Source organism: Protomyctophum parallelum (genome assembly GCF_964188405.1).
Source record: "Protomyctophum parallelum genome assembly, chromosome: 1".
In the NCBI taxonomy this organism is placed as follows: domain Eukaryota; kingdom Metazoa; phylum Chordata; class Actinopteri; order Myctophiformes; family Myctophidae; genus Protomyctophum; species Protomyctophum parallelum.
Genome location: NC_139697.1, coordinates 57,811,568 through 57,834,595, shown reverse-complemented (window position 1 = coordinate 57,834,595; position 23,028 = coordinate 57,811,568). Strand labels below are relative to the sequence as shown.

The window sequence follows — 23,028 nt, the reverse complement described above, 5'->3', positions numbered from 1 at the left end:
TGAAATGTTTTGATATTCGTTTCCGTCAACACTACTGAGATGACTTTAACAGTGGTATATATAGTCACAGTTTGAGCGGTTCACCCAGCAATGTCTGTTAATAGTTCACCTCCAATTGTCCAATTCATGGAATCTTTTTAGTTTTTGTCGCATTCCTAATAATTTGATGGCCAGCAAGTGGTTCTCTATGGAGGCACAAAGTCTCCTTTGGGTTTTGGGTGAACTACCCCTATTCCAAAAATGTCCTTAATGTGTTAGTGTGACATAGTCTCGCGTTGCCAGACTGTTGCCTCTCAAATTTTTAAATGCTTCCATCATACATTCTATATAGCATTCGGAGAGCAGTGTAGTTATAAGATATGTAGTTCTATTAAACATATATGCAGTTCTATTAAACATAGCACCTGTTCTTACAATACTGGTTGTATAGACGGTTCCAGGCTGTAAACAATAAAAATGATCAATCTTAGTGAACACTAAAGAGGACCATCTGTAAGTAGCTATAGTTTACAAAAATATCTATACGATTTATTTTTATTTCAATATCATTATTAGGGTTTTAAACATTTTAGAGGTTGTAAACAATTGACAGGATGTTGACATGGATTTTCATACAACTCGGCAATAACAGAATGTTGAAACTGTCTTTAGCCTATTGGCAGATTCATACTTTGTCGCAGGATAGCGTGTTGCATGACGTAAATGGCAGACCTACTATACAAGCTCACAGATTGTGCAACAAAGCATTAATTAGGCTGTTATTCCCCCCAAATGCATGTTAAAATATTCATTGATATGCTTTGGATGTATGTATGGTTCACTTTGTGATGAACATAGCTGATATACTGGTAAACTGAAATAACTCGTGTTTTTCAGAAAATCTGTTATTTTGATGTATTAACGAAGGTATTCAATTGGTACAGTATACGTTTCACACAGGGCACATTGCAAGGTGAGACAAAAGCAGTGGATTTAGCTTACCCTGAGAATACAAGGTTTTAGAATTTTAGCACTCATCACATCACAGCATAAGCAACACAACAAGTTCCAGGACTTTCTTTTAGTAAACTGTAGCATATGTCAAATGCATTTTTTGCCCTGCACCAAAAGCCCACAGACATATGACTATTCATAACGCACAGAGAAAAGAAAAGAAAAGGCATTTTTCTTCCCAATTTACAAATAATTTACGGCAAAGAAATATAAACAATATCTTATGTACAGAAAAAATATTATGTATACTGCTCATTATACACAGCTACTTTTTGGACAAACCATGGCAAATGTATTCATGAGTACTTGAATAAATTCTCGAACACAGTTCAAAAGAAATCTAAAATCCTTGGTTTAGGTTATTTCACTTTCACTTTAGTAGGGAAATGACCTGAGGAAATTGGAATAAGTCTTCAAAGTCTTCTAACTTACGTCATAAAACTTTAAAACTTTTGCACATTTATATCACAATGGTTTAAGGCTTAAGCTAATCAGTTTTTTATATATTTGCGATATAAACATTCAATTAAATATACAATTGTGTGTTGTCAGTATAGCACAAGACCAATGAACCATATTGTATTTGAAAACCTCATTCATACTTAATTACTTAAATTCATACTTAATCACCAAAAATTATGATGATGATGTCTGGCAAGCAAGACGGTATTTCTAAGTATGAATTAGGCCTTAGCAGGCTTGGATTCAATTACTAAAAGTGTTTCTGATTCAGAACATGACAAGAAACAAAACTAAAGTTGAGCACGTTTCAGAGGAGGCCATAGAAAACAAGCGACACAACTGACACAATTAAAAAGCTAAAAACAAAACAAAATATTCATGTTCTGAAAAACATGAACCATTACCCGGCCAAAAAATAATATTCATAAAAAAAAAGAAAAAAGTCTAAGAAAAAAAATGATCCTCATTAATCTCTTAAAGTAACATTCTATAGAGAAACAGCAGCGAGAAAAAGCTATAGAGGCATTAAGACACAGCAGCCAGCACTGTGACAATATTGACCATCCTTACAAGTACTACACTGGCATTAATGGCCATTCGTCAACTGTCAATACTATATCCACCCGCCTAGTTTTTAACATGATGATCCACAATCCACATAATACTGTTTATCTATAAAACACGCCAATCTGAAAAATGGTATGTAATTTCATCATCATCTGTTTATATTAGAATTGTTCAATATGTGCCAAATTGCCAATGCCAATATTCCCATAGATCAGTGTTGCTGAACTAGTGCGGCAGTTTATATAGATAGTAAAGTATAGAGACTCGAAGCTGAGGTGAAAGATGACAAGCAACAAAAAGCTCTAGCTGGAATTGAACCAGGGACATTGCAATTGTGATAAACTGATCAAACAGTAAATGTATCTATCTGACCCTATCCCATGTAGGTTTCAGACCTTATTGTTTAACTCTGAGCCTACAGTATTTTATACCATGTACGACAGAAGATGAGGAATTGTCCACGTAGGAAGATTCCAAGGAGCCCGGGCGGAGAGAGGCCGCTCAAAGATGCCATAGTTTGTAGAGTTGACTTTTTAACAAACATCTGTGATCCAGATTCACATCTTGCCATGGATACCAGAAAGATGCTCATCTGCATTTCTGCCACACACATGATCTTGATTCAAACTCATGCCTTTGACTGACACACTTGCCAATGCATACAAGTGCATGTCAGCACAGCCACATATTTCTCCCACTCTACATTCTATTCAGATTTACAAATGCATGGTGATCTAGTCTAGATCTTATTGCTTTTACACCAGGAGATGAAAAACTCTGTGAGCTTGCTGCCCTCTTGTGGTGAGAAAAGGTAGTACATCATAGGCAGAGAGACAAGTGTTGCAGTATATTGCACAAGCTAACATTTGTCAGTGAGGACTACTGGTGCAGCATTTCAGGCGCAGTTACATAACTGTTAATAAGGCTTCATACACTCTGCATAAAAATCTTAGGTTGTAGCCCTTGGTGCCAGCCTGTATTGACTGGATTACAAGATTTCCAGAATTACACATTCTGTTCAGAATTATGCCTACTGGAAATCAGACAGGGAGGGGGGGGGGGGGGTATATATATCTTACCATTATTGGTTTGCAGTTAGTGAGCCCTTGAATAAACTGTACATTGACCAGGCAAAAGCAGAACTCACAATGATGCCCACTCTCCAAAACAAAAGCCAAGGCCCAAAATAAAGGGCTGCCTTACACTTCATATCTCTAACGTAGAGCTCCACCCCACTCGGTAACGCCAAGTTACTAAGTTGGAGTGTGTGAGGCTAAGCAAATACTGGAAGACATCAATTTCACAACATATCATTGTGTATGTATTAACTACATAAGTCTATAAGTCTTCTGTACTCTACCCAGAACTCAATGGGGGACAATATACAATCAAAGTTTGTGAATTTCAGTTCACTTAACTTTTTTCTCCATTACCTTATCAGAAACCCCCACCCCCATAAATGAGGTTTCTTCATAAGGAGGTTGTGGTCCTGTTCAAAATTATTTCATACTGACAGACAGTGACGTAGAGGTGTCAGGAAAGGGTTAAGTTGACGGCGTGCAGACGGTCTCCTAAAAAAACCTCAGTCGTCCTCTAACCTCGCCTCCACGCCATTGTGGAGGAAGGCCTCCTTCTCTGGCGACATGGCGTCCCCATTGTGGCTGTGGGAGGGCTTGAAACCGTTCATCTCTGTGTCCCTCTCTGGAGAGGAGCGGCGCAAAGCGCCTTCTGCACTATGGTGAATGCCGTAGCCAAAATAAATCACGAAACCTGAAAAACACAAGTGAGAATGGCATAAAACACTCTGAGTGTCTCCCAAATGAAAAATAATAAAGAAAGATACATACAGAAACATAAATTATTCATATTTAAAATGTATAATGTAAAGTCTACAGTGACAAACAATGGTCAAAGAGGGGGGAAAAACCTATCATTTAATATCCCACACAAAACAAATACATTTATAAACAATTACATCACTATAACTGAACAGTTTGAGCATTGGACTGACAGTTGTGTTACAGTGTTGGTCATTAGACTTTCATCTTTAACATTTTCTCAGAGTGTAAAGACAGTACAGTAGAACCTCATGGTTTGAGCCTTGGGGAGCTTTCACATGGCTGTGAATGGCAGACAGTGAACAAAGATTTGAAGAGAAGAGAGGACAGGACGCAAGCACTCAGTTGAGTAACTCAATGTAAACATGTATCGGGTGCACGGTTCAGGTAGAGACAGTCCATAGGAAAGAATACCAGCACTCTCTTTATATCCAGCAGGATTCTTGTTTTATTTAAGTTTTGGCAAGGCCTCCGCCGAGGAAGGCCTCCGGGCCAAAACGCTGCTGGAGGAAACCTTAAATAAAACAAGAGTCCTACTGGATATAAAGTGGGTGCTGGTATTCTTTTCTTCTGTGAACAAAGAAGACACATAAAAAAAGCTCCAGTCGTCCTACCAATGCACATCCAGATAGCGAATCGTATCCAGGTGCCCCGGTCCAGCTGCATCATGAGGTAGACGTTGACAAACATACTGACCACCGGAAGGAAGGGCAGCAGGGGAACCTGAAGGGTCACAGGTCACAGAAACAAATGAGGACTAGCACCCTTTCCACTTGCAGACCTACACCACCCATATGACCAAAGGACACCAGTGGAGAGGGTGAGCGGTTTCAAGTATACTTCACAGTGCACATTTGTCATGGAGACACTGTGGCAAGGAAGGCTAGGCAGTATACCACCTCAGAAACCAGAGGAAAGCGCCAATTTGCAAGACTTAATTGATGTCACCTGGTAAATGTTAGAGTGAAAGAGGCTGCAAGGGCTCAAAATGGTATGTAGGAATGCGACAGCTCATTGAAGGCGAGACCTCATTTATGACACATTCAAGCCTGTTTTCTCAACTCGCTGTTTTCTGCAAGACATTACTCTATAAGCCATATCTCCAAAACTGGTGGATCAAACTGAACAACCAATATGTCAATTTGAAGCGAAAAAAATTAAAAATAAAATGTCAATGACTTAGACTCGGTCAGAAACATATCACATATCTTCTATTTCATCTCTCTTTGAGAATGAAGAGATATCAATGCTGTTTGTTGACATTCTAAACAGGTTGCATTTCCCCCACATGTAAAGTGTCTTTGGGTAAATTAATGACATTTGTACCATGTTAACCCTGTTAAACTGGGTAATTCCCACAGGTAAAGTCTGCATAATTTCAGAAAATAATGCAAACAGAGCCTTCACACACTTGACGATTCGACAGTGGGACAGCCCCAGCCTTCACAGACTTTGCATGAATTCATGTTTAAGTCTGAGTCTGAAAGGGGGATGATTGGAGTCGGGGCTTTGTCTCACAGATGATCTGTTCTACTCGGCTATAGCACTCATAGCATTCTGATGTGGGCTATCAACGTTTGGTACAAGAATAGTTCCTCCTGGGACCAGTGAGCCCTGCAGAGGGTGATATGCTTGGCAGACCACACCATGGGAACACTTCCCTCTCTGCAGGACTCATATTGCAGAAGGTGTCTGAGCAGAGCTAAAATATCACCCCAGCAATGGACTGTTTGTGCCGCTGCAAATTCTTGTGCTGTGATAAAGCCACTACAGAGAGACACAGAAAGAGCTTTTCCATCCTCGGGCTATCAGTTCAGAACCCTCACCAACTGAGCAGTATTTTGTTCATTTTTGGACAATGAAGTCGATAATAATAATTAACTAATAGATAATGAATAGTTATTAATGATAGATAATACTATATTATTTTGTATTAGCTTTTTTATTCCACATTATTCCACATGATAATGTATTTATACAGTATTATGTTCAAGAGGAAACAAACCTTGAAGGAAAGCTTGGTCTTGCTCTCAGGCTGTCTCCAGATGAGGAAGGTGATGACCATACACACAATGAAGATGATGCTGAGACATGCCAAGTTCCATGGGGCAAAGCCACCCTGCACGGCCATAATACTGAATACCAAGATCAACAGTCCTGGAAGGGGACAATGGCCAGAGACAGCAGTTAGTCAATCTCATCATTTCTTTCTTGAAACCTTTTAGTTAGGCTTTATACAAGACATAGTAGAGAGACAGGGAGCCACGAACAGAGAGGATGGAAGACATCTAACTGGTCTCCAGCCAGATGTCGGGTAAGCCCCGAGATTCGAAAATACCCGGGATCTGAACCGACCCGGAGCCGGTTCCATCCACAAGAAGTGACTCCCGGGTCGGTTCAGAGCGGCTCCCGTATGTGTCTCTGGTCATCACTAATACCCAAGTGGACCCGGCAATTGGCTGCCACGGCTGTGCCTTTAGTAAGAAAGTAGTGGCGCTACTTACTAACAACAATAAAAGTTAGAAGGTTTTGGTTAATGGTTCAAATTTGGTAAAACAATCAAGTTGTCATAGCGTGTTGAACTTGATATGCTCTGCAAAGCACGATGGAAACTCCAAGCTAAATACTGTATAATGATAGACAATAAAAATATGGTCTGCTCTGCTGCGACATAAATTAACGGTGGATTAGCTTAGCATGAGCAACGGCTTAAGAAGAAAGATTACAAATTAGATTACAAATTTAGACTTAAGTTTTTATTTACAAACTGCCCACAATGATTGACTGGTCTACACTGGGATCATACAATCACACATGAATGACCAGCAGCACCAACCAGCGGGCTATGTTTAGGTAAGAAAGAAGTCTTATTCATTAATAATATACAACTCTTAACCCATTCTGAACGGGCACCCATTTTGGTGTCAGCATCATGTTATGCTCTAGCTATTGAAAAATAGCAGATCTACAAGCTCATATCGCGCCACCGAGTGGCGCGATACGAGCTTGTAGGTCTGCTATTTTTTGAAAAATCGAAGAGCGACTGACATTTTTTAGAATCTGATCTCAGGTCAGAATGGGTTAATCAGACCAGTGTGTGTCCGGCGGAAACCTCGTATGAATCTGATCTCAGGTCAGAATGGGATAATAGTCGGGTCCGTTCTGCCCCGGTTCCGACATCTCTCTGTGCTTTTATACAGCCAGCTACAGTGTTCCCAATGAACCTCATACTTTGCAATAAAGAGTTTCAGAGTTTGAGAATAAATAAAACTTGAATGAATGAATGAATGAATGAATGAATGAATGAATGAATGAATTTATGAATATTGACTCAAGACTTAGCCAATGTCCATTGTCCACCTACCCATGACACTGACACAGATGTTGACATTGAATCCTGACAGAGTGGACGGCTCTGAGTTCTCTGGGGACAGCAGGGTCTTGAAAGTGAAGCGCTCCTGCACGCCAGGCAGGATGCCCATACTGGGAACACTGATGCCATCACCGATGCCATCGCTGAGCTCCTCCTGGGAGGTGCAGGCCATCTGGTAGTCCATACTGGGCTGCTCTGGCTGGTACCTGACGAAGGGAGAAAAGAAGGCAGGCATGTAGGAAGGAAGGAGGGAAGGAAGGAAGGAAGGCATGTAGGAAGGAAGGAACAATTTGAGAGATATTTATGTGTTCCAAACAACACTGCCATATTAAAAAGAATTGACCAAGCACCAATGGTATTGCAGGGATCTGTGAAAGTCGTCAAACAACATGACTGGCGGTTGATGGACAGTGTCAAGCTGCAACGTTGTCATGCCATGTGATGAGTGTCATATGGATAGTGTGCATAGTGTCAAATAATATCTGTTCTCTATCGTGTTCGAGACTGACTCTCCACTACATATTATTCAATATGTACGGGAACTGACACCACGGGGCAGTGGCCGTGGATATCTCTTTGAGACACATCATCTATGGTGGCCCTATACCCTGATGTCAATCAGCGGGCCACTTTGATTATTCGATTTCCACGAGCAGACGTGGTACGTGTATCTCTCAGCAGTTTATGAATTCAGTGTTTACGCAGCAGACAGTCCACTTACCGGGTAAGAGAGAGCTGGTTGACGACTCCTCTCGGGACGCTGCATGGCTCTGCTTCTTCTCACAAGAGAAAAACTAAAACGAACGAAAACAAAACAAGCTGGGTGCTGATCCTGCACCCAGCTTGTCAGATTGTTTTGTATTAGAGCCTCGGGGCGGCTGAGCAGTTTATGTGCAACCTCTTCTAGAGGCCCACAACTCTGCTGGTGACAGAAAACTGTCCTCCGTCCTCCTAAAGAGAGAGCACACTGGGAGTCCCGTGTCTTAGGGTACCATGTTGCCTTGATTCGTTGATGCAGCTTGTGAGATTCTGCATAGGGTAGATTGTGACGCCTCACGTTCAAGCAATTAGGCCTACTATGTGCCCACTCACTGTTGAGCGCAGTCCAAACAGTTAAAATATGTGTAGACAATACAACATAATAAGTACACATATAATAAAGAATATATGTATGTATAGAATATATTAATATATTTATATAGACATAGAGGAGATGGAAACAGCAGGGGTTTCTCAGGCTGCATGTGGAGCTCTTATGCTCCCAGAGGATGGCCATTGGCCATGACCAGTGTGTGTCCTGCAGGAGCCCTGGTATGAGGATCCCACCTCCTGTATGAATGGTCTCGTCTTTCCATCTGAGGCTGGGGAGGCTATGGGTGCCTGTTTTTAGAGGGAAAAGGCCAGTTGTTTCCACTTCAGCCTAACATGTCCCAGGTTGGCAGAGCTGGGTGAGCTAAGCTCAGGCTATGGCTCCGCCCTGCCTGGTATGGACAGGCCTGTAAAGATGGACTTTTGTGAAAGTTTTCTGTGAGACTACTTACGAGTGTCGGCAGCCTATTAATGCAGTACAGCGTGCAGTTCAGGGAGCGAGTATTGAGTCGCCCTCTCGGGGTAGCTGTTGTGTCTCGTTTGTAGGTGAAACTAACAAACTCCCTTGGGATCAGATGGCCATTATAGCACACTATACAGGCGTATTGTTGGTGTTGCGCAAGCGTACGCGCCTGTGGTGTAGTTCTGTATTGTGGATCTGGGTTCAGTGACACAAACAGAACGTGCTGGGTCAGTCGAATGTTTCCCTTCAAGTTGGGCAGTCATCATAGCGCACTATACTACGTCGTATTGTGCGGCGGTGGTGTAGTTCCGTCACAGACAGGATGTGCTGTTCGGTGGAAGGCGAAACTGTGCCGGCACTATAGCGCACTATGCTGTTGTATTGCTGGCGAGGCGTCAGCTTACACGACCGTGGTGTAGTTCGTGCTGTGGATCTGGTTCCTCAGTGACACAGACAGGGCTGTGCTGGGTCTGCCAGGAAGCATGCCGGAATCACAGCCATTGCCACAGTATACAGCGCGTTGCTGACGGGGTCAGCTCACGCGTCCGCGGGCAGTTCGCTGTGGAGCTGGGTTCGGTAACACAGAGGAGCGTGCTGCGGCTGTCGGGCGGAGCACACTATACGGTGTATCACAGTGGGGCCGTTTACGCACCTAGGTGTGACTCTGCGTGGTAGAAACCGGTTACCAGTTTGAAACCACACCTAGGTGTGACTCTGCGTGGTAGAAACCGGTTACCAGTTTGAAACCACACCTAGGTGTGACTCTGCGTGGTAGAAACCGGTTACCAGTTTGAAACCACACCTAGGTGTGACTCTGCGTGGTAGAAACCGTTTACCAGTTTGAAACCACACCTAGGTGTGACTCTGCGTGGTAGAAACCGTTTACCAGTTTGAAACCACACCTAGGTGTGACTCTTTGTGGTAGAAACCGGCTACCAGTTTGAAACCACAGCGAAAGCAGAGAAGCCACAAAGTCATAGCTATCTAGGCGCAGCTAGCCAACACGGCTAGTTTGTCAACGCCGGCGGCCAACGCTTACGCGGTGCTTCTGTGACCAGAGGGGCCCTGACCTTATTGAGGAGCTACAGCAACTGGCTGCAGGCTCCCCAGACAGTAGCATCGGGCAAGACTATTGCTGCCTTCTGGTGTGGCACTGTGGCACCATCTGTGGTTGCCCCAGTCCGAGCTGCGGCAGGAGGACCGAGCTCGTCCAATGAAGCTGCCTATTTCGCCATGTTAGGCCAGGAGGTCAGTGCATTGCTCCAACAAGCTAAGGAGGCTTGCAGAGGCAGGCGGTGATGGCAGGAATGGTCCGACGTGAGCAACTTGCCTCGACAGCTCCTCAGGCTGCGCAACCGCAGTTAGGCTTGGCGGCTCCAGGGGCCTACGGGTCAGTGGGGGTATGGCTAAATGTGCCTCAGCCTGTTGAGTTGCATCATTCCCACCCTCCTAAGCAGGGTGGTGAAGCAGGGTTCACCCCCTCACTGAGTGTGCTGGGCTCCGCATCAGGACGTGGCTTCAACAGTCTGTTGGCCTAGTGTCTGACGGGTCTGACTTGAGCGGGAGTGCATGTCCCTGCAGACTGCAGTAACCTGGTTAGAGGAGCTCAGGTTGGGGCCCCACTGGTCCCACTTGGGGACCAGGCTGTGATGAGTCCCCTTTAAAATCCTTTAGTCAGTGAGCCCGACATGCAGTCACTCAAGAGAGCAGTATTGTTGGCTGTCACGTCTGCAAGGAGAAATGTGGGAGTTGCGAGCTCTGTCAATCCATAACAAGCTCTGCAGGCCTCGAACCAGCCTTCTCCCCAAGGTTCTCTCAGAGGCATGTCCTCTCTTGGACATGCAGACAGATGAAGTGAGCAGACAGAGTCTGTCCCCCACTCTGCGCCGTTAGAGCGTTGGAGTCGTATGTCAGAGCCGCACAGGCCCACAAAGTGATGGACCAGCGCTTTGCATCAGGACAACAGTCTGTTGGCCTAGTGTCCGACGGGCTTTAGGAAGGAGTGCCTGGGTAGACCATGGTCGAAAGCTGGACTGTCCCACTGGATCAGAGGGGCGATCCAACAGGAATACAAGCAGGTGGGAGTACCAGGCCGCCTGGAAGGCGGGTACACTCTGCCCATGGTATGACAGCCTCCTGGTTGCTTTAGAATGGTGCATCTCTACACAGCAGCGACGTGGTTGACTCCGTCTACATTCACCCAGTTCTACCAATGGAACGTGGCGGCATCGTTCTTGCGTGCCACTCAGCGGTAGGGTCACCAGTTAGGTCGGCCGGGCATCTGACGGGCTGGCTTGAGCGACCCTTCACCCCAGTGGTCACTGGCCTAGCATCTTGCTGGGCCAGCTGAGCCTAGGTGGCGTCTTGCGCCTAGGCCACAAGTATTACTTACTTAGTATGAATAGTGGAGTTTTGGAGCATGTTGGCAAGCGCCGGTGGCAAGGATAGCCACGGTCATGGAGCTTACCACTTATAGGCTCTGATGGAATTCAAGGTTAAACTGCCTCGGGCTGCCACAGGGGCAGCTGGTCTGCTTATTTCCTTGCGGTGTGTCTTAAGAGTGTTCCCGTACATATTGAATAATATGTAGTGGAGAGCCAGTCTCGAACACGATAGAGAACGGAGGGTTACACGGTAACCCAGGTTCTTGACTGGCTCTCTCGTGTTAATCAAAGTGGCCAATGCCCGGATGGGGCTTAAATAGCCCACTGATTGGCATCAGGGCAGGGCCACCATAGATGATGTGTCTTAAAGAGATATCCACGTCCACTGCCTCATATGGGGTCAGTTCCCGTACATATTGAATAATATGTAGTGGAGAGCCAGTCTCTCCACTCAGAGAACCTGGGTTACCGTGTAACCCTCCATTCTTGTAGGAAATTACTGTTTTTGAGTTGCTTGCTCTAAAAGACAGTAGCGCTCGTGCAATATATGGTTTACTTATAATTAAAATGTCAAGCTTTACACAATTAGCACTCTTACTAGCAGTTACTGAAAACCATTCGCAGCCTATTGTGTTTCTCCTCAACTGACCTGAGCACGAGGACGCAGGCAGCGACCAGCGTGTAAGCGAGCAGAGTGCCAATAGACATCAGATCCACTAGGTCCTTCAGGTCAAACAGAAAGGCCATGATAGCTTTGGAGGGGGGGTGGGGGTGGAAATGGAGAGACACATAGAAAGAGAGAGACGGAACCAGGGATAAGAGACAGTATTTCTTATCACTATAAACAAGGTGTTTATTTGATTGAAGTACTGTACTGTAGTGTACTGTACTGTAATATAATACATTAGTATATGTTTTTAAACCTACTTGTTGAGGACATGCCATATCTTAGCTTACACCTGTGGACAGTTCGTTGTAGTGTCCATTTTTAGCAGCTTCCCATTCGTTTTAGAGAAGCTTATTTTGTGTTGCCTTTATTAACAGTGACAGTGGAAAGAGAAAGGAAGTGCGGAGAGAGCAGGGGGATAATATTCAGCAAAATCCGCAGGGCGTTTAAGGTGGGAATGAAACGGTCTTGAAGTTGCCCATGTGGTATGCACCCTAAACATTCGTCAATCGGTTTCACCATCAATACTTTTCAACCACCATTTGTTATTTTCTGTCTTATGTTCATATTATTTTCAAAAAACAAACAAAAAACCTACGTATGAAAGGTGCTACACAAATTTGTTAATATCAAATCAAGTTATAACAGTAACAATAAATATAACAGTGGTACACAAAGTCTTCCCAATGAGTATGTTTGTGATTCTTAAAGTTATCAAGTTAGTATCTCTGCTTTATTTGTTGTTGCTTTTTATTGTGACAAAAATCAATTTACTAGGCACAAAAGTGAGAGTGAGCTTAGAGTGATAACTCAACCCACACTTCTTGTTTTTTAAGCCGCTACCCTGTGTCCTTGTTGACCGTTTGTGGCACAACACTGATCCACACATTATGAATCAGATTGATGTAATGCTTGCCATAGACCATACAGATGTGCCAGGCCATGAGGCTTACCCACGGAATGCATCATGGGAATGGAGGAACACAGAGAAAGGCCAAAATAGACAGAACATGGAATTTTCAACAAGGATAACTGGATTGTGTAAATATGGAACTGAAATGTACGTCAACAGCAGAAACACTACAAGTTCATGACAGAGCTAGCCATTGTCCCAGATGTTTGCTTCTAGTTGCCTCAACTCAGTGACTTCTTATTTGATCTCATAGTCCCTCCAGAATTGGGTCACAGTTGACGTCAACAAGTTGGATATTTCACTACTCAAAATAAAATATTTACCTGTCTAATCAATATATAGGCCTAAGGGTAAGGGCATATTTTGAGTTTGAGCCTCCTGGCAAATGTGGTCGCAAACACAGACATGAAGGAAAACTTTTTATGCTTGTTCACGTGCACGGAGTGATCTCACATTTGCCAGACAGTGCACGTTAATCAGATGCACCTTGTCATAGCCTGCACATCTAAAGTAACCTGACTCCGCCAGATGGCGGCAGCAGTGAGTTCCTCCTCCTGCTCCCATCTGGTCTCTCTCTGGCAGAGACGATGTACTCCGATCAAATGCTGATCGGAGCGATATGCGGCCGCTAGAGGCTGGATCAGCGCGAGACTGATGACGTAATGAAGCGCTGCCACAGCGCAAATGTAAACTCAACCTAACAAGACTACAACTCGAAATTATAATGGAGATATCAGATTTTTGTCCCGCTGCTTCGGGTTCATCGTTTCTGCTTGAGAGAGACCAGATGCAGGCAGGAGGAGGGAACTTGTGAACTCAATACTGCCGCTATCTGGCGGGGTTAGGTTACATCTAAACCCCCCACACACACTCTCTCTCTCTCTCTCTCTCTCTCTCTCTCCCCATCTTACCAGACATGATCCCTGCAGCCATGGTGGAGGTTATGGGGGCCTTCCTCTCGCTGACACGGGACAGGAAGGAGAAGAGGAGGCCATCCCTCGCCATAGCAAAGATGATACGGGGCAGGGGGAACATGGAACCCAGCAGACTGGGGTTGGGTGGGCCAGTGCGCGCGCGGGGGGGGAGGGGTGCGTTGTGAGGCAGGCGTAAGGGAGGAAAAAGTCCAGGAAGGGGAAGGAAAAAATGGAGAGGGGTCAGCAGTGGGGAAAGAGGAGACAACGAGAGAAGGAGACGTAGTATAACGGAGATGGGGGTCGAGGGAGGGTTGGTGAGGTGTTAAACCCAGGTTAGGATCTGTGCTGTTGGCATGCATGTGCCCCACAGTGGAGAAGAGCCTGGCCCCTCAGCATGCTGCTGTTAGTCGCCACTATGCATACAGAATATCACCAGATTCCATAGCAGAAAGTTGTAACTCAGGAGAACCGGGGTTGGTTCCAGGAGCTTAGCAGGGACCACAAACGGAGTTGACTGCACAAGGATTTTGCTGTGCATATTCCTCTCTGAAATAATCGTGAGCTCTCCTGAGGTCCGTGGAAATGTAATTGTAATTTACAATATTTACATCTTTTTTTTACACACTCACTAAGAGTAAAATACATTTTATTCTAGTGAGTGGGCTCTTTGAGTGCTTTGTATCTAGAACAGTCCTATATAAATTGCATTTATTATTATTATTATTATTATTATATGTGGCTTAAATTAAGTCTACTGTACATCAGCAGGATGGGACATCTTGCAGAGTCCAGTTCAGTAACAGTAAAACAAATACAAATAAAAATCTGATTATTAAAGCTGCAATCCATAACATGTATATGTCCTATCCGGGATTCTGTACTGCAGTGCCGAGCTCATTTAGGCAGGGGCGATATTACACTTTGAGCATCATGCAATACTCTTGTTGACCAGTAGTGGTCCTATGGCCAACACCGCAGTTACCCGTATATTATAATATTGTATTAACATACTCTACCATACATATTGATTGACTAAAATGACATTGTAGTTATGGATTGCAGCTTTAAGACATGCGTGTTAGTGTCTCACCTGCCACTACACCAGAGGTGAGGGTTGCGGTTAGAGGGGTTTTGGTGCGCGGGCTGATCACGGCCAAGAACTTGAACAGCAGCCCGTCGTCGGCCATAGCCCAGATCACACGTGGCATGGGGAACATAGCACCCAGCAGGCTGCCACATGGGACATGGTGTTTACCCATCGGCATGGACATAACCACAGCACACACAAGACACATATCAACGGTTAGAAAACTCAGCATTCATTAAATATTATACCATGCAGGAACAGTTTCAACAGCTCGACAACACCCGACCTGTTAACAACCGTCCTAAACTCATATTAAACCAGAGATTACAGCGTTACTCCCAATGAAGTGGATTTACACATGCGGTGACTACCGGCTATCATTTAACTTGGCTTAGAGATGGGAGGTGTAAGGGTTATGATAACAGGGTTAATATTATGCATAGCAGGAAAAACCATGCTACACTGTATATTCAACATATACATGAATCAAGAATTAAACCTGAACCATTTGCATCAATTCATTCGATCACTTTCATGTGTATGAAGGTACAGCAAATCTCAGAGAAGGAGTTCTGAGATTGTCTGTCTAAATCAGAGTAACAGTTAATTAAATCTATCACAACCTTCGGAGCGCACAGCCCAAGTAAATACGATTAAGCTATCAGCTGGTGGCGTGAGTGACTGTTACATAAACATATAATAACAGCTGTACGGAAAGCTTGAATTATCCTCGTTCTATCTGTAAAGTTTTTGTTTTTTCATCTGCTTGGCACTCTAGCTCCTTTATTCTGAAAGATTCAGCAGCGCCAGCAGTGTTAAGTGTCAGAGTTTGGAAGAGCTCGTTTTCAATAGCGCAACATGCTCTCTCCTGCATTGTGTGCAATTTATAGAAACAGGTGATACGCATTACGCAGCACCAATGAGTGATTTCCAAACTCCAATGCTCCATGCTGCTCAATGTTTTCAGTCTAGAAGAGGTGGGAGTGTCCCAGTTGAAAAGTTAGGCATGCGCAATACTCTCTACACAAGCTGACTAGTGACTGCTGACTGCTCATATTTTTAGTCAAGAGGATCAAATGCCTTCCAGAGTTAAATATACTCATATGCAGTCATGCAAGTGCACGTTGGCACACACACACACACACACACACACACACACACACACACACACACAGTGTGTGGTTGCCTGGGGATACAGGTCTACATGTGTCACGACACCACATGTATATGCACATTTGCATGTGCATATGCAGCACAGTGAGTGAGTAGTACAATGCATGCACGCCTATACTGGATGACATAGCTACAGTATGCTTGTATACACACATCTGTAACTTTGGGGAGTATACAAATGGAAGCAAATGGAACCGTGTACACTTTCAGAGTTAAATTAACACTGAGGTGACTCTGCAGGAGTCTGTCTGTGTGCCCAGAGCTAATGTCACTATAAGTGCTGGAGCGTTCGGTGCCAGATTTCTTGTGCACACTGCCAGTAGGCCACAGAACTAATGTGCCTCCACTTTTTCCATGTGTTTCTATGTTTTATACTTTACTTTTTATAGTGAAATATTTAACTTAAATGTTAAGTCAACAAGGGCTGAAACCTTTCCCAAACCCAAATATGGAGTCATACGCCAAAGATAATATGTCATATATACGACTGATGGTCATGTAGCCTGAGGTCGACACGATTAGCCCATTCTGAACGGGCACCCATTTTGGTGTCGGCATCATGTTATGCTTTAGCTATTGAAAAATAGCAGATCTACAAGCTCATATCGCGCCACCGAGTGGCGCGATACGAGCTTGTAGGTCTGCTATTTTTGAAAAATCTAAAAAAAAACGACTGACATTTTTATAATCTGATCTCAGGTCAGAATGGGTTCATCAGACCAGTGTGTGTCCAGTGGAAAACCTCGTATGAATCTGATCTCAGGTCAGAATGGATTAGATGTTTAGTAGTGTATACACCAGTAGGTGCAAGTGCTTACCTGGTAGACAGTGCACAGAGGGAGCCTACAGCCACGGCGTACGTGGCCCCCTCCCAGCCTACATACTTGAAAGCCACAGGCAGAGGACTGTTGGCGTCCAGCAAGTAGTACGGCATCATGAGGGTCAGGGCGGCAGACACGCCGAAATAGGCCACGAAGCAGATGAGCAGAGACGACACTATGCCAATGGGGATGGCCCTCTGAGGGTTCTTTACTTCTTCACCTGGTGGGGCGGGAGGGGGGTTTCGGGGGGTGTAAAAGGAGGACATGAAGATCAGTGCACTTGCATAATGTCGCTGTCAGGCGGACAAAATAAACGCAAAATATCCTGTGGTCATGCTGAGCACTATAACTAATTTCTAACGGTAACTATAACTATATCGTTCACCAATATATTTGTTATAGTAGTGGTGTGAACTCTGACCTCCACTTGGCTACATTTGTAAAACTACATTTTTGTAGTTATAGTTATAGGTGTGAACGGGCGTTTTCCAATGGATCCAATAGAGCGTCACAGTCCCGCCCCCTTTCATGACGACGACAGGCCCAGGAAATAATTCCCCATGCAATTTTCCCATAGACATTTCAAAAAGTATTTATTTAAAGACCTTTTTTTATTTAATTATAAAGAAGAAAAACAAGAAAAAAAGTGTTGTAACCTGCCGTTTTCTTCTTCTTTCTAATTATTTATTCGGCCCGAAAAATTGTGTTTGTTGTCATGATTTCTCACAACTCGAGTTGGCTTTGTACGAGGCTTAAAAGGTCTTTAAATAAATATTTTTTGAAATGTCTACGAGGAAAATGAACGGGGAATAATTTCCTGGGCCCTGGTAGGGACTGCGACGCTCTATTGTTACTATTTAGTAAAAACTCTTGATAATACTTTTCATTGGTTCAATATTTATAAAACCCACATGCAGACTTAAATACACCTGGCATTGCCAGAGTAATATCACTACGTAGATATTAGTGTGGAAGATTTATTTCCAAGATTCGTCTGGTTTCCAGGCTGAAATACTTTCACTTGATTCAACAACATAAAGATCAGTGGACTTGCATAAATACATAAACAGATTGTTTATGTATTTATGTTAGGGATATGCGTCAATAAAAAATACATCAAAACCTGATCAACATTGTCTTGGGAGAGTTGGATCAGGATGACAGAATGTTCTCTGCCTGAAGCTGTGCAGAGTTGCTGCTTTGACAAATCAAGTTGTGCACTGAGATCATCATATTCTTCCATTATAGTAATGTCGAGTAAACGCCAACATGTTTTGCAATTTATATTGCAATTGTGATATTTGTCAGGAAAAGCAATATGTTTTTGCTTTTAATCCTCAATCTCTGTGTGTTGTGTTGTGGGTGTTGGCAAAGGCCCACATGCGCACATGCGCGCACGCACACACACACACACACACACACACACACACACACACACACAGTGACCTTACTTGCCCCCGATTTGGATACTTGGAATAAGTACATACAGTCCGTAACTGGAAGTTGACATTTCAAGCTGAGACCTGTATGTTATTAATTTTAGAGAATGCCAACAGCTTGCCTGCATTTCAGATCTGTTGTTACGACACTGTTTAAAAATTGGCTAGATTACAGGAATGCACGAATGCACTCAATACAGTAGTATCTCAACAAGTAAACACTTTTGTAACTGAGAGAACTGAAATAGTCTACTCAAGCAGAATATCATGAGCACCCGTTATTATGGCTTGTCGATTTAATGTGCTATTGACATTGAATATTGGAAAATGTTAAATACATTTATTTTAGCCTTTTAGGCTTTGTAAAAAAAAATGGCACATAGCAGTTCTAAGAAGAAATTATAAAAATTGTATACTTAAAAAAAACGATTTAAAGGTATATTCAGTGATTTCACTCAAAAAACCTTAGGTTTCGTTTTTGGCTGTGGGACCCAGCCTTTCGTCCAATCAGGATAGAGAGTCAAAAACGAAACCTAAGGTTTTTTGACCCCCAGGGGTTAACTGGGGACAGGGAGGAACTCCTTATATGGCCAGCACACTCTATAGTAGGGAGGATTATCACAACAAAACAAAAAAATAAGTGATATTTGAATTAAGTGAAATCACTGAATATACCTTTAAATAACTATTTTGGAAAACAAAATTACAATTATTATATGTAATAATTGTGACAGGCCTAATCAGAAGACAGGCCAGAATCAGAAGACTTTATTGCCATGACATAATAATAATAATAATAAACTTTATTTATATAGCACCTTTCATACACAAATGTAGCTCAAAGTGCTTTACAGAGCAGAAAAGACAATAAAAACAAAAGCAAAACAAAACAGCATTAAAACAGGCATGCAGTTAAAACAACAGGACAGTAGCGCAGTGTCAAATCAGGAGAAGGCAGCGGTACAAAGATAAGAACAGATAAAGCAAGGCAACGACATTAAAAGAAACAAGCAGTAATAAAATACAGTGAGGACATGAATAATAAAAAATAAAAGATCACTTAAAAGCAATGTTGTAGAGGTGGGTCTTGAGCTGAGCTTTAAAAATGTCTACAGAGGCTGCCTGACGAAGGTACAGTGGGAGCTTGTTCCATGCCGACGGCCCGTAGAAGCAAAAAGCTGCTTCCCCATATTTTTTAGTTGCCATTTTTTTAGGAAAAGCGAGCAGGCCAGCAGTGGAAGACCTTAGGGGCCGGTTTGGGACATATTTAGGCAGGCAGTCATGTAGGTAGGAAGGTGCGAGACCATTGAGAGCTTTATAGACAAGTAAAATAATTTTAAAATCAATCCTAAAAACAACCGGAAGCCAGTGCAGTGATGCCAAAACTGGAGTAATATGTTCTCTCATCTTAGTTCTAGTTAAAACTCTAGCTGCTGCATTTTGGACAAGTTGTAATCTGTCGGTTGTTTTCTTAGGCAGTCCTGAAAAGAGTGCATTGCAGTAGTCAAGCCGAGAAAAAACAAAGGCGTGGATTAGCGTTTTTGCATCATCCAAGGACAAATGACATGTAAACATTTGGTTTGGTGCGACAGCAGAGTGCAGTTACAACATTAGGTGCAAAAGTGCAAAACAGGACAAGACAGTGCAAAGAATAGTGAATAAAATAAAGTGCAGAGAGTTCAAGTGATCCATTCAGTCAAATCCGTTCCGTTCAAATAGTCTACTCAAACAGAATATCATGGGTTCATATCATGAGCACCCATTATGAGTATGCATCCAATTATCATGATTGCATATGACCATCCATTAAATGTGTTCACATGAACCTCTATTCTAAGAGTTCATGTGTATCCAACTATCCAATATATCATGAGTCCATGAGTGCTCATATCATGAGTATCCATTCAGTCATGAGTTCATAACATAATAATCCATTTTATCCTATGAATTTAATCATGCATTCACACCACAAGTCTCCATTTCATCTTCAGTATTTTTCTGACCATTTGTATATAATAATAATAATTAACTCAAGTCAATTTGTCTGAACCACCTAAGCCCTATTTAATACTTAAGTGGTATTATCGCATATACATAATGAAAATGCCATGTGTGTGCCAAGTTGATCAGCTATTTTTGCTATTTTAAAACATTCTCCATCACCCCCAAAAAATCAATTATCTTGATTAAAATTGATTAGCGATCATGTTTTTATAATCAATTAAATGGATTAATTCCATTACATGTTGCACACCTGCACGCCTACTCATAAGCCTAATATCTCCCCTGAAGCCATGGGAAGATTCCTTATTTGTTTAAGCGATGCACGTTTGGTTTCCCACATGGGAGACCTGGGTTCGAGTCCTGTGGGTGTTACATTGGTGCTGTGACCCGGATCAGGTTTCCTTGTGGGGGGAGGGGCAAGAGAGGGATGAACCCAACGCCATAGCCCTGCCCAAGATCAAAGGGGGCAGCTCATACGCTCTCCTGTTGAAGGGGATTCCCCCTTGAATGAGCGGTAGATGCTTGGTTTTGTTCACAGGAGACCTGGTGTCAAATCCTGGGTGTTACATTCCAGTATTCATTTTATTATTATGTTCATCGTGACTGTCCATTGTGATACGTACAGATACGTAAAGAGTAGCTGTTTTAGACAGCAAATGACTTTAAGGGTCAGCATGATCTAAAACATAACATGATGCATAGTGCACCAATACAGCAACAGTAAGTGTGTGCATGTTGTTGCTAGCCACATCTGTTTGTACTCGACGGCCTGACGAGATTCAAAGTCACACACATTGTTCCCATTTCATGGCAACACTGGCTGTATTTCAGCAACCACGCAAAACTCTGCAAATAGATGCACTGAGATAACATGTTGTGCAATTTTTTTTACAACCGATTCAACAAGGAGCTTATTTTTCTTACTCTCCCAGTAGACTGAAACAGCCATTAATTCAGCAGCAGGCGATTATGCAATGTTCAGTTCAGCGAACTCCTTGAGAACACAGAGGGCTTGTTCGGCAATGACAAATCACATAGCGATGACAGCGTATGTCTATCTGTAGTAGCCTGGACTCGATTATATGCCCCTATGCATGATGACTGACAGCTACTTATGGGTGACAGCTATAGTGAACGGGGTTGTTAAAAACTCATAAGTGGGAGCTGAGAGAGAGAGAGAGAGAGATTGAGAGAGAGAGAGAGAATAAGGAACTTCAGAAAAATGTAAAAACAAAATAAAAACTGATAGGAATAGAAAAACAGGAGGGAGAGTTGTAATGTTTTTCTGTGTCCCCTCCGATTGTGAACTGTACACACACACACACACACACACACACACACACACACACACACACACACACACACACACACACACACACACACACACACACACACACACACACACACACACACACACACCAATGCAGCAGGCACTCGCAAACACATACATAGTGATGTGCAATGCCTTGGGGCTCCCTGAGTGTAAGCGAGACATGCCCACACAAGTCCCAGAACCTGCCCTGGGTTATAGGATCATTTCAGCCAATTGCAATGCAGGAAAAAGAGGGGTGGAAGGAAATGAGAGACAGGGGAGTGCGGTATGGCGGGAGAAAGGTACACAAAGAATTATAAACTCTCGCTCTTTCCCAACTGAAAGGCGTTTCAGCACGGAAAAACAGGGGAGCTACTTACCTCTCGAGTACCCCACAGTCCACACATCATCATTTACAGCTCGGATTTGCGTCACGGCCTGGCATCGTGCCAGGAGCAGATTTAGGCCAAACACACTAAACGGCACCATTTTTTTCCCTTCAGCCCTGCCCTACTTATGTAATGATCCTAGAGGTTCAGACAATCTCCAGGAAGAAATCCCCCCCCACACAGCTCCGATTACAAGAACGGGGCATACAGGAAGTAGAGGCAATCTTTTTCTTTCTAACCCCTTTTGTCGTACAATGGTGTTGCATGCTGAAAATAGATGATCTATAGCTAGATGATCTCACAGCGATGCAAGCTTGTAGAGCTGCCATTTTCAGCATGCAACAGCACCATACCACGGAGCAACACTTAATGTGTAGCATAGCACCCATTAAGTTTATAAATCCGACTAGAAGTTTATAAATCCGACTACCCAATATTCCGACCATAGAGCACAATACTATAACTCTATCCCCAAACCCTAACCCTGACCCTAACCGCACGCGGAATCCACGGGTGAGTCTTTCTTAACCGGCCACGTAGTTGGACTAATGCGTGGCCCCCCCAAACGTAATCATCAATCACACTGACCTGTGGTGGCAATGCAGTCAAATCCGACGAAGGCGTAGAAACAGGTGGCTGCGCCTGATAGGACACCGGTGAAGCCAAACGGCATGAACCCGCCCACTCCCAACCTCTCCTCGGATGGCAGGGGCTCTGTTGTACTGACACAACAGAGTAGAGGGGTTGGGTCAATTGACAAATAAAAAAAAAGATTAACATGCTGTCAAAGATTTGGACTCATCTAGATTTTTGTTTTGAAATGTGATATGAGAAATACATCTTCAGCTCACTTTAAGCTGGAGTTGGTGACGTTGGCAAACAATATCTCATCAGGGTCGATTTGCCAGTTTTTCATTGTGCCTTTCACAAGGCCGGAGATCACCATGAACAAAAGGACCAGGATGTTGATACATGTGAACACCTTGTTCACCATCGCTGATTCCTTTACTCCAAACGCCAGCAGACCTGAGACAGTGAGACGGGGGAAGGAGAGAGGTGAGGAGATGAGATGTGAGACACAATACCGTCACATGGGATGTTAAGTGTATGGCGACACAGGATTGTGCACCTCTAGGGCCC

The 23,028-nt window shown here is 43.4% G+C and overlaps 1 protein-coding gene across 3 annotated transcripts in view; it reads right to left on the bottom strand.

The window, feature by feature from the left end:
• Positions 1-501: 501 nt before the first annotated feature.
• Positions 502-23,028, bottom strand: part of slc7a1a (solute carrier family 7 member 1a) — a 39,985-nt gene continuing 17,458 nt past the window's right edge. For 2 of the 3 annotated variants that reach the window (XM_083771056.1, XM_083771057.1), the window contains exons 5-13: positions 22,740-22,914; positions 22,477-22,610; positions 16,742-16,964; positions 14,754-14,893; positions 11,819-11,921; positions 7,225-7,439; positions 5,866-6,017; positions 4,475-4,583; positions 502-3,792 (exon numbers count right to left, since the gene is read on the bottom strand). In XM_083771056.1, coding sequence (XP_083627182.1) covers positions 3,605-3,792; positions 4,475-4,583; positions 5,866-6,017; positions 7,225-7,439; positions 11,819-11,921; positions 14,754-14,893; positions 16,742-16,964; positions 22,477-22,610; positions 22,740-22,914 — 1,439 coding nt within the window. In that variant the 3' untranslated portion in view covers positions 502-3,604. Of the gene's footprint in view, positions 3,793-4,474; positions 4,584-5,865; positions 6,018-7,224; positions 7,440-11,818; positions 11,922-13,660; positions 13,798-14,753; positions 14,894-16,741; positions 16,965-22,476; positions 22,611-22,739; positions 22,915-23,028 lie in introns of all 3 variants that reach the window. The other variant, XM_083771058.1, reaches the window with a different exon arrangement.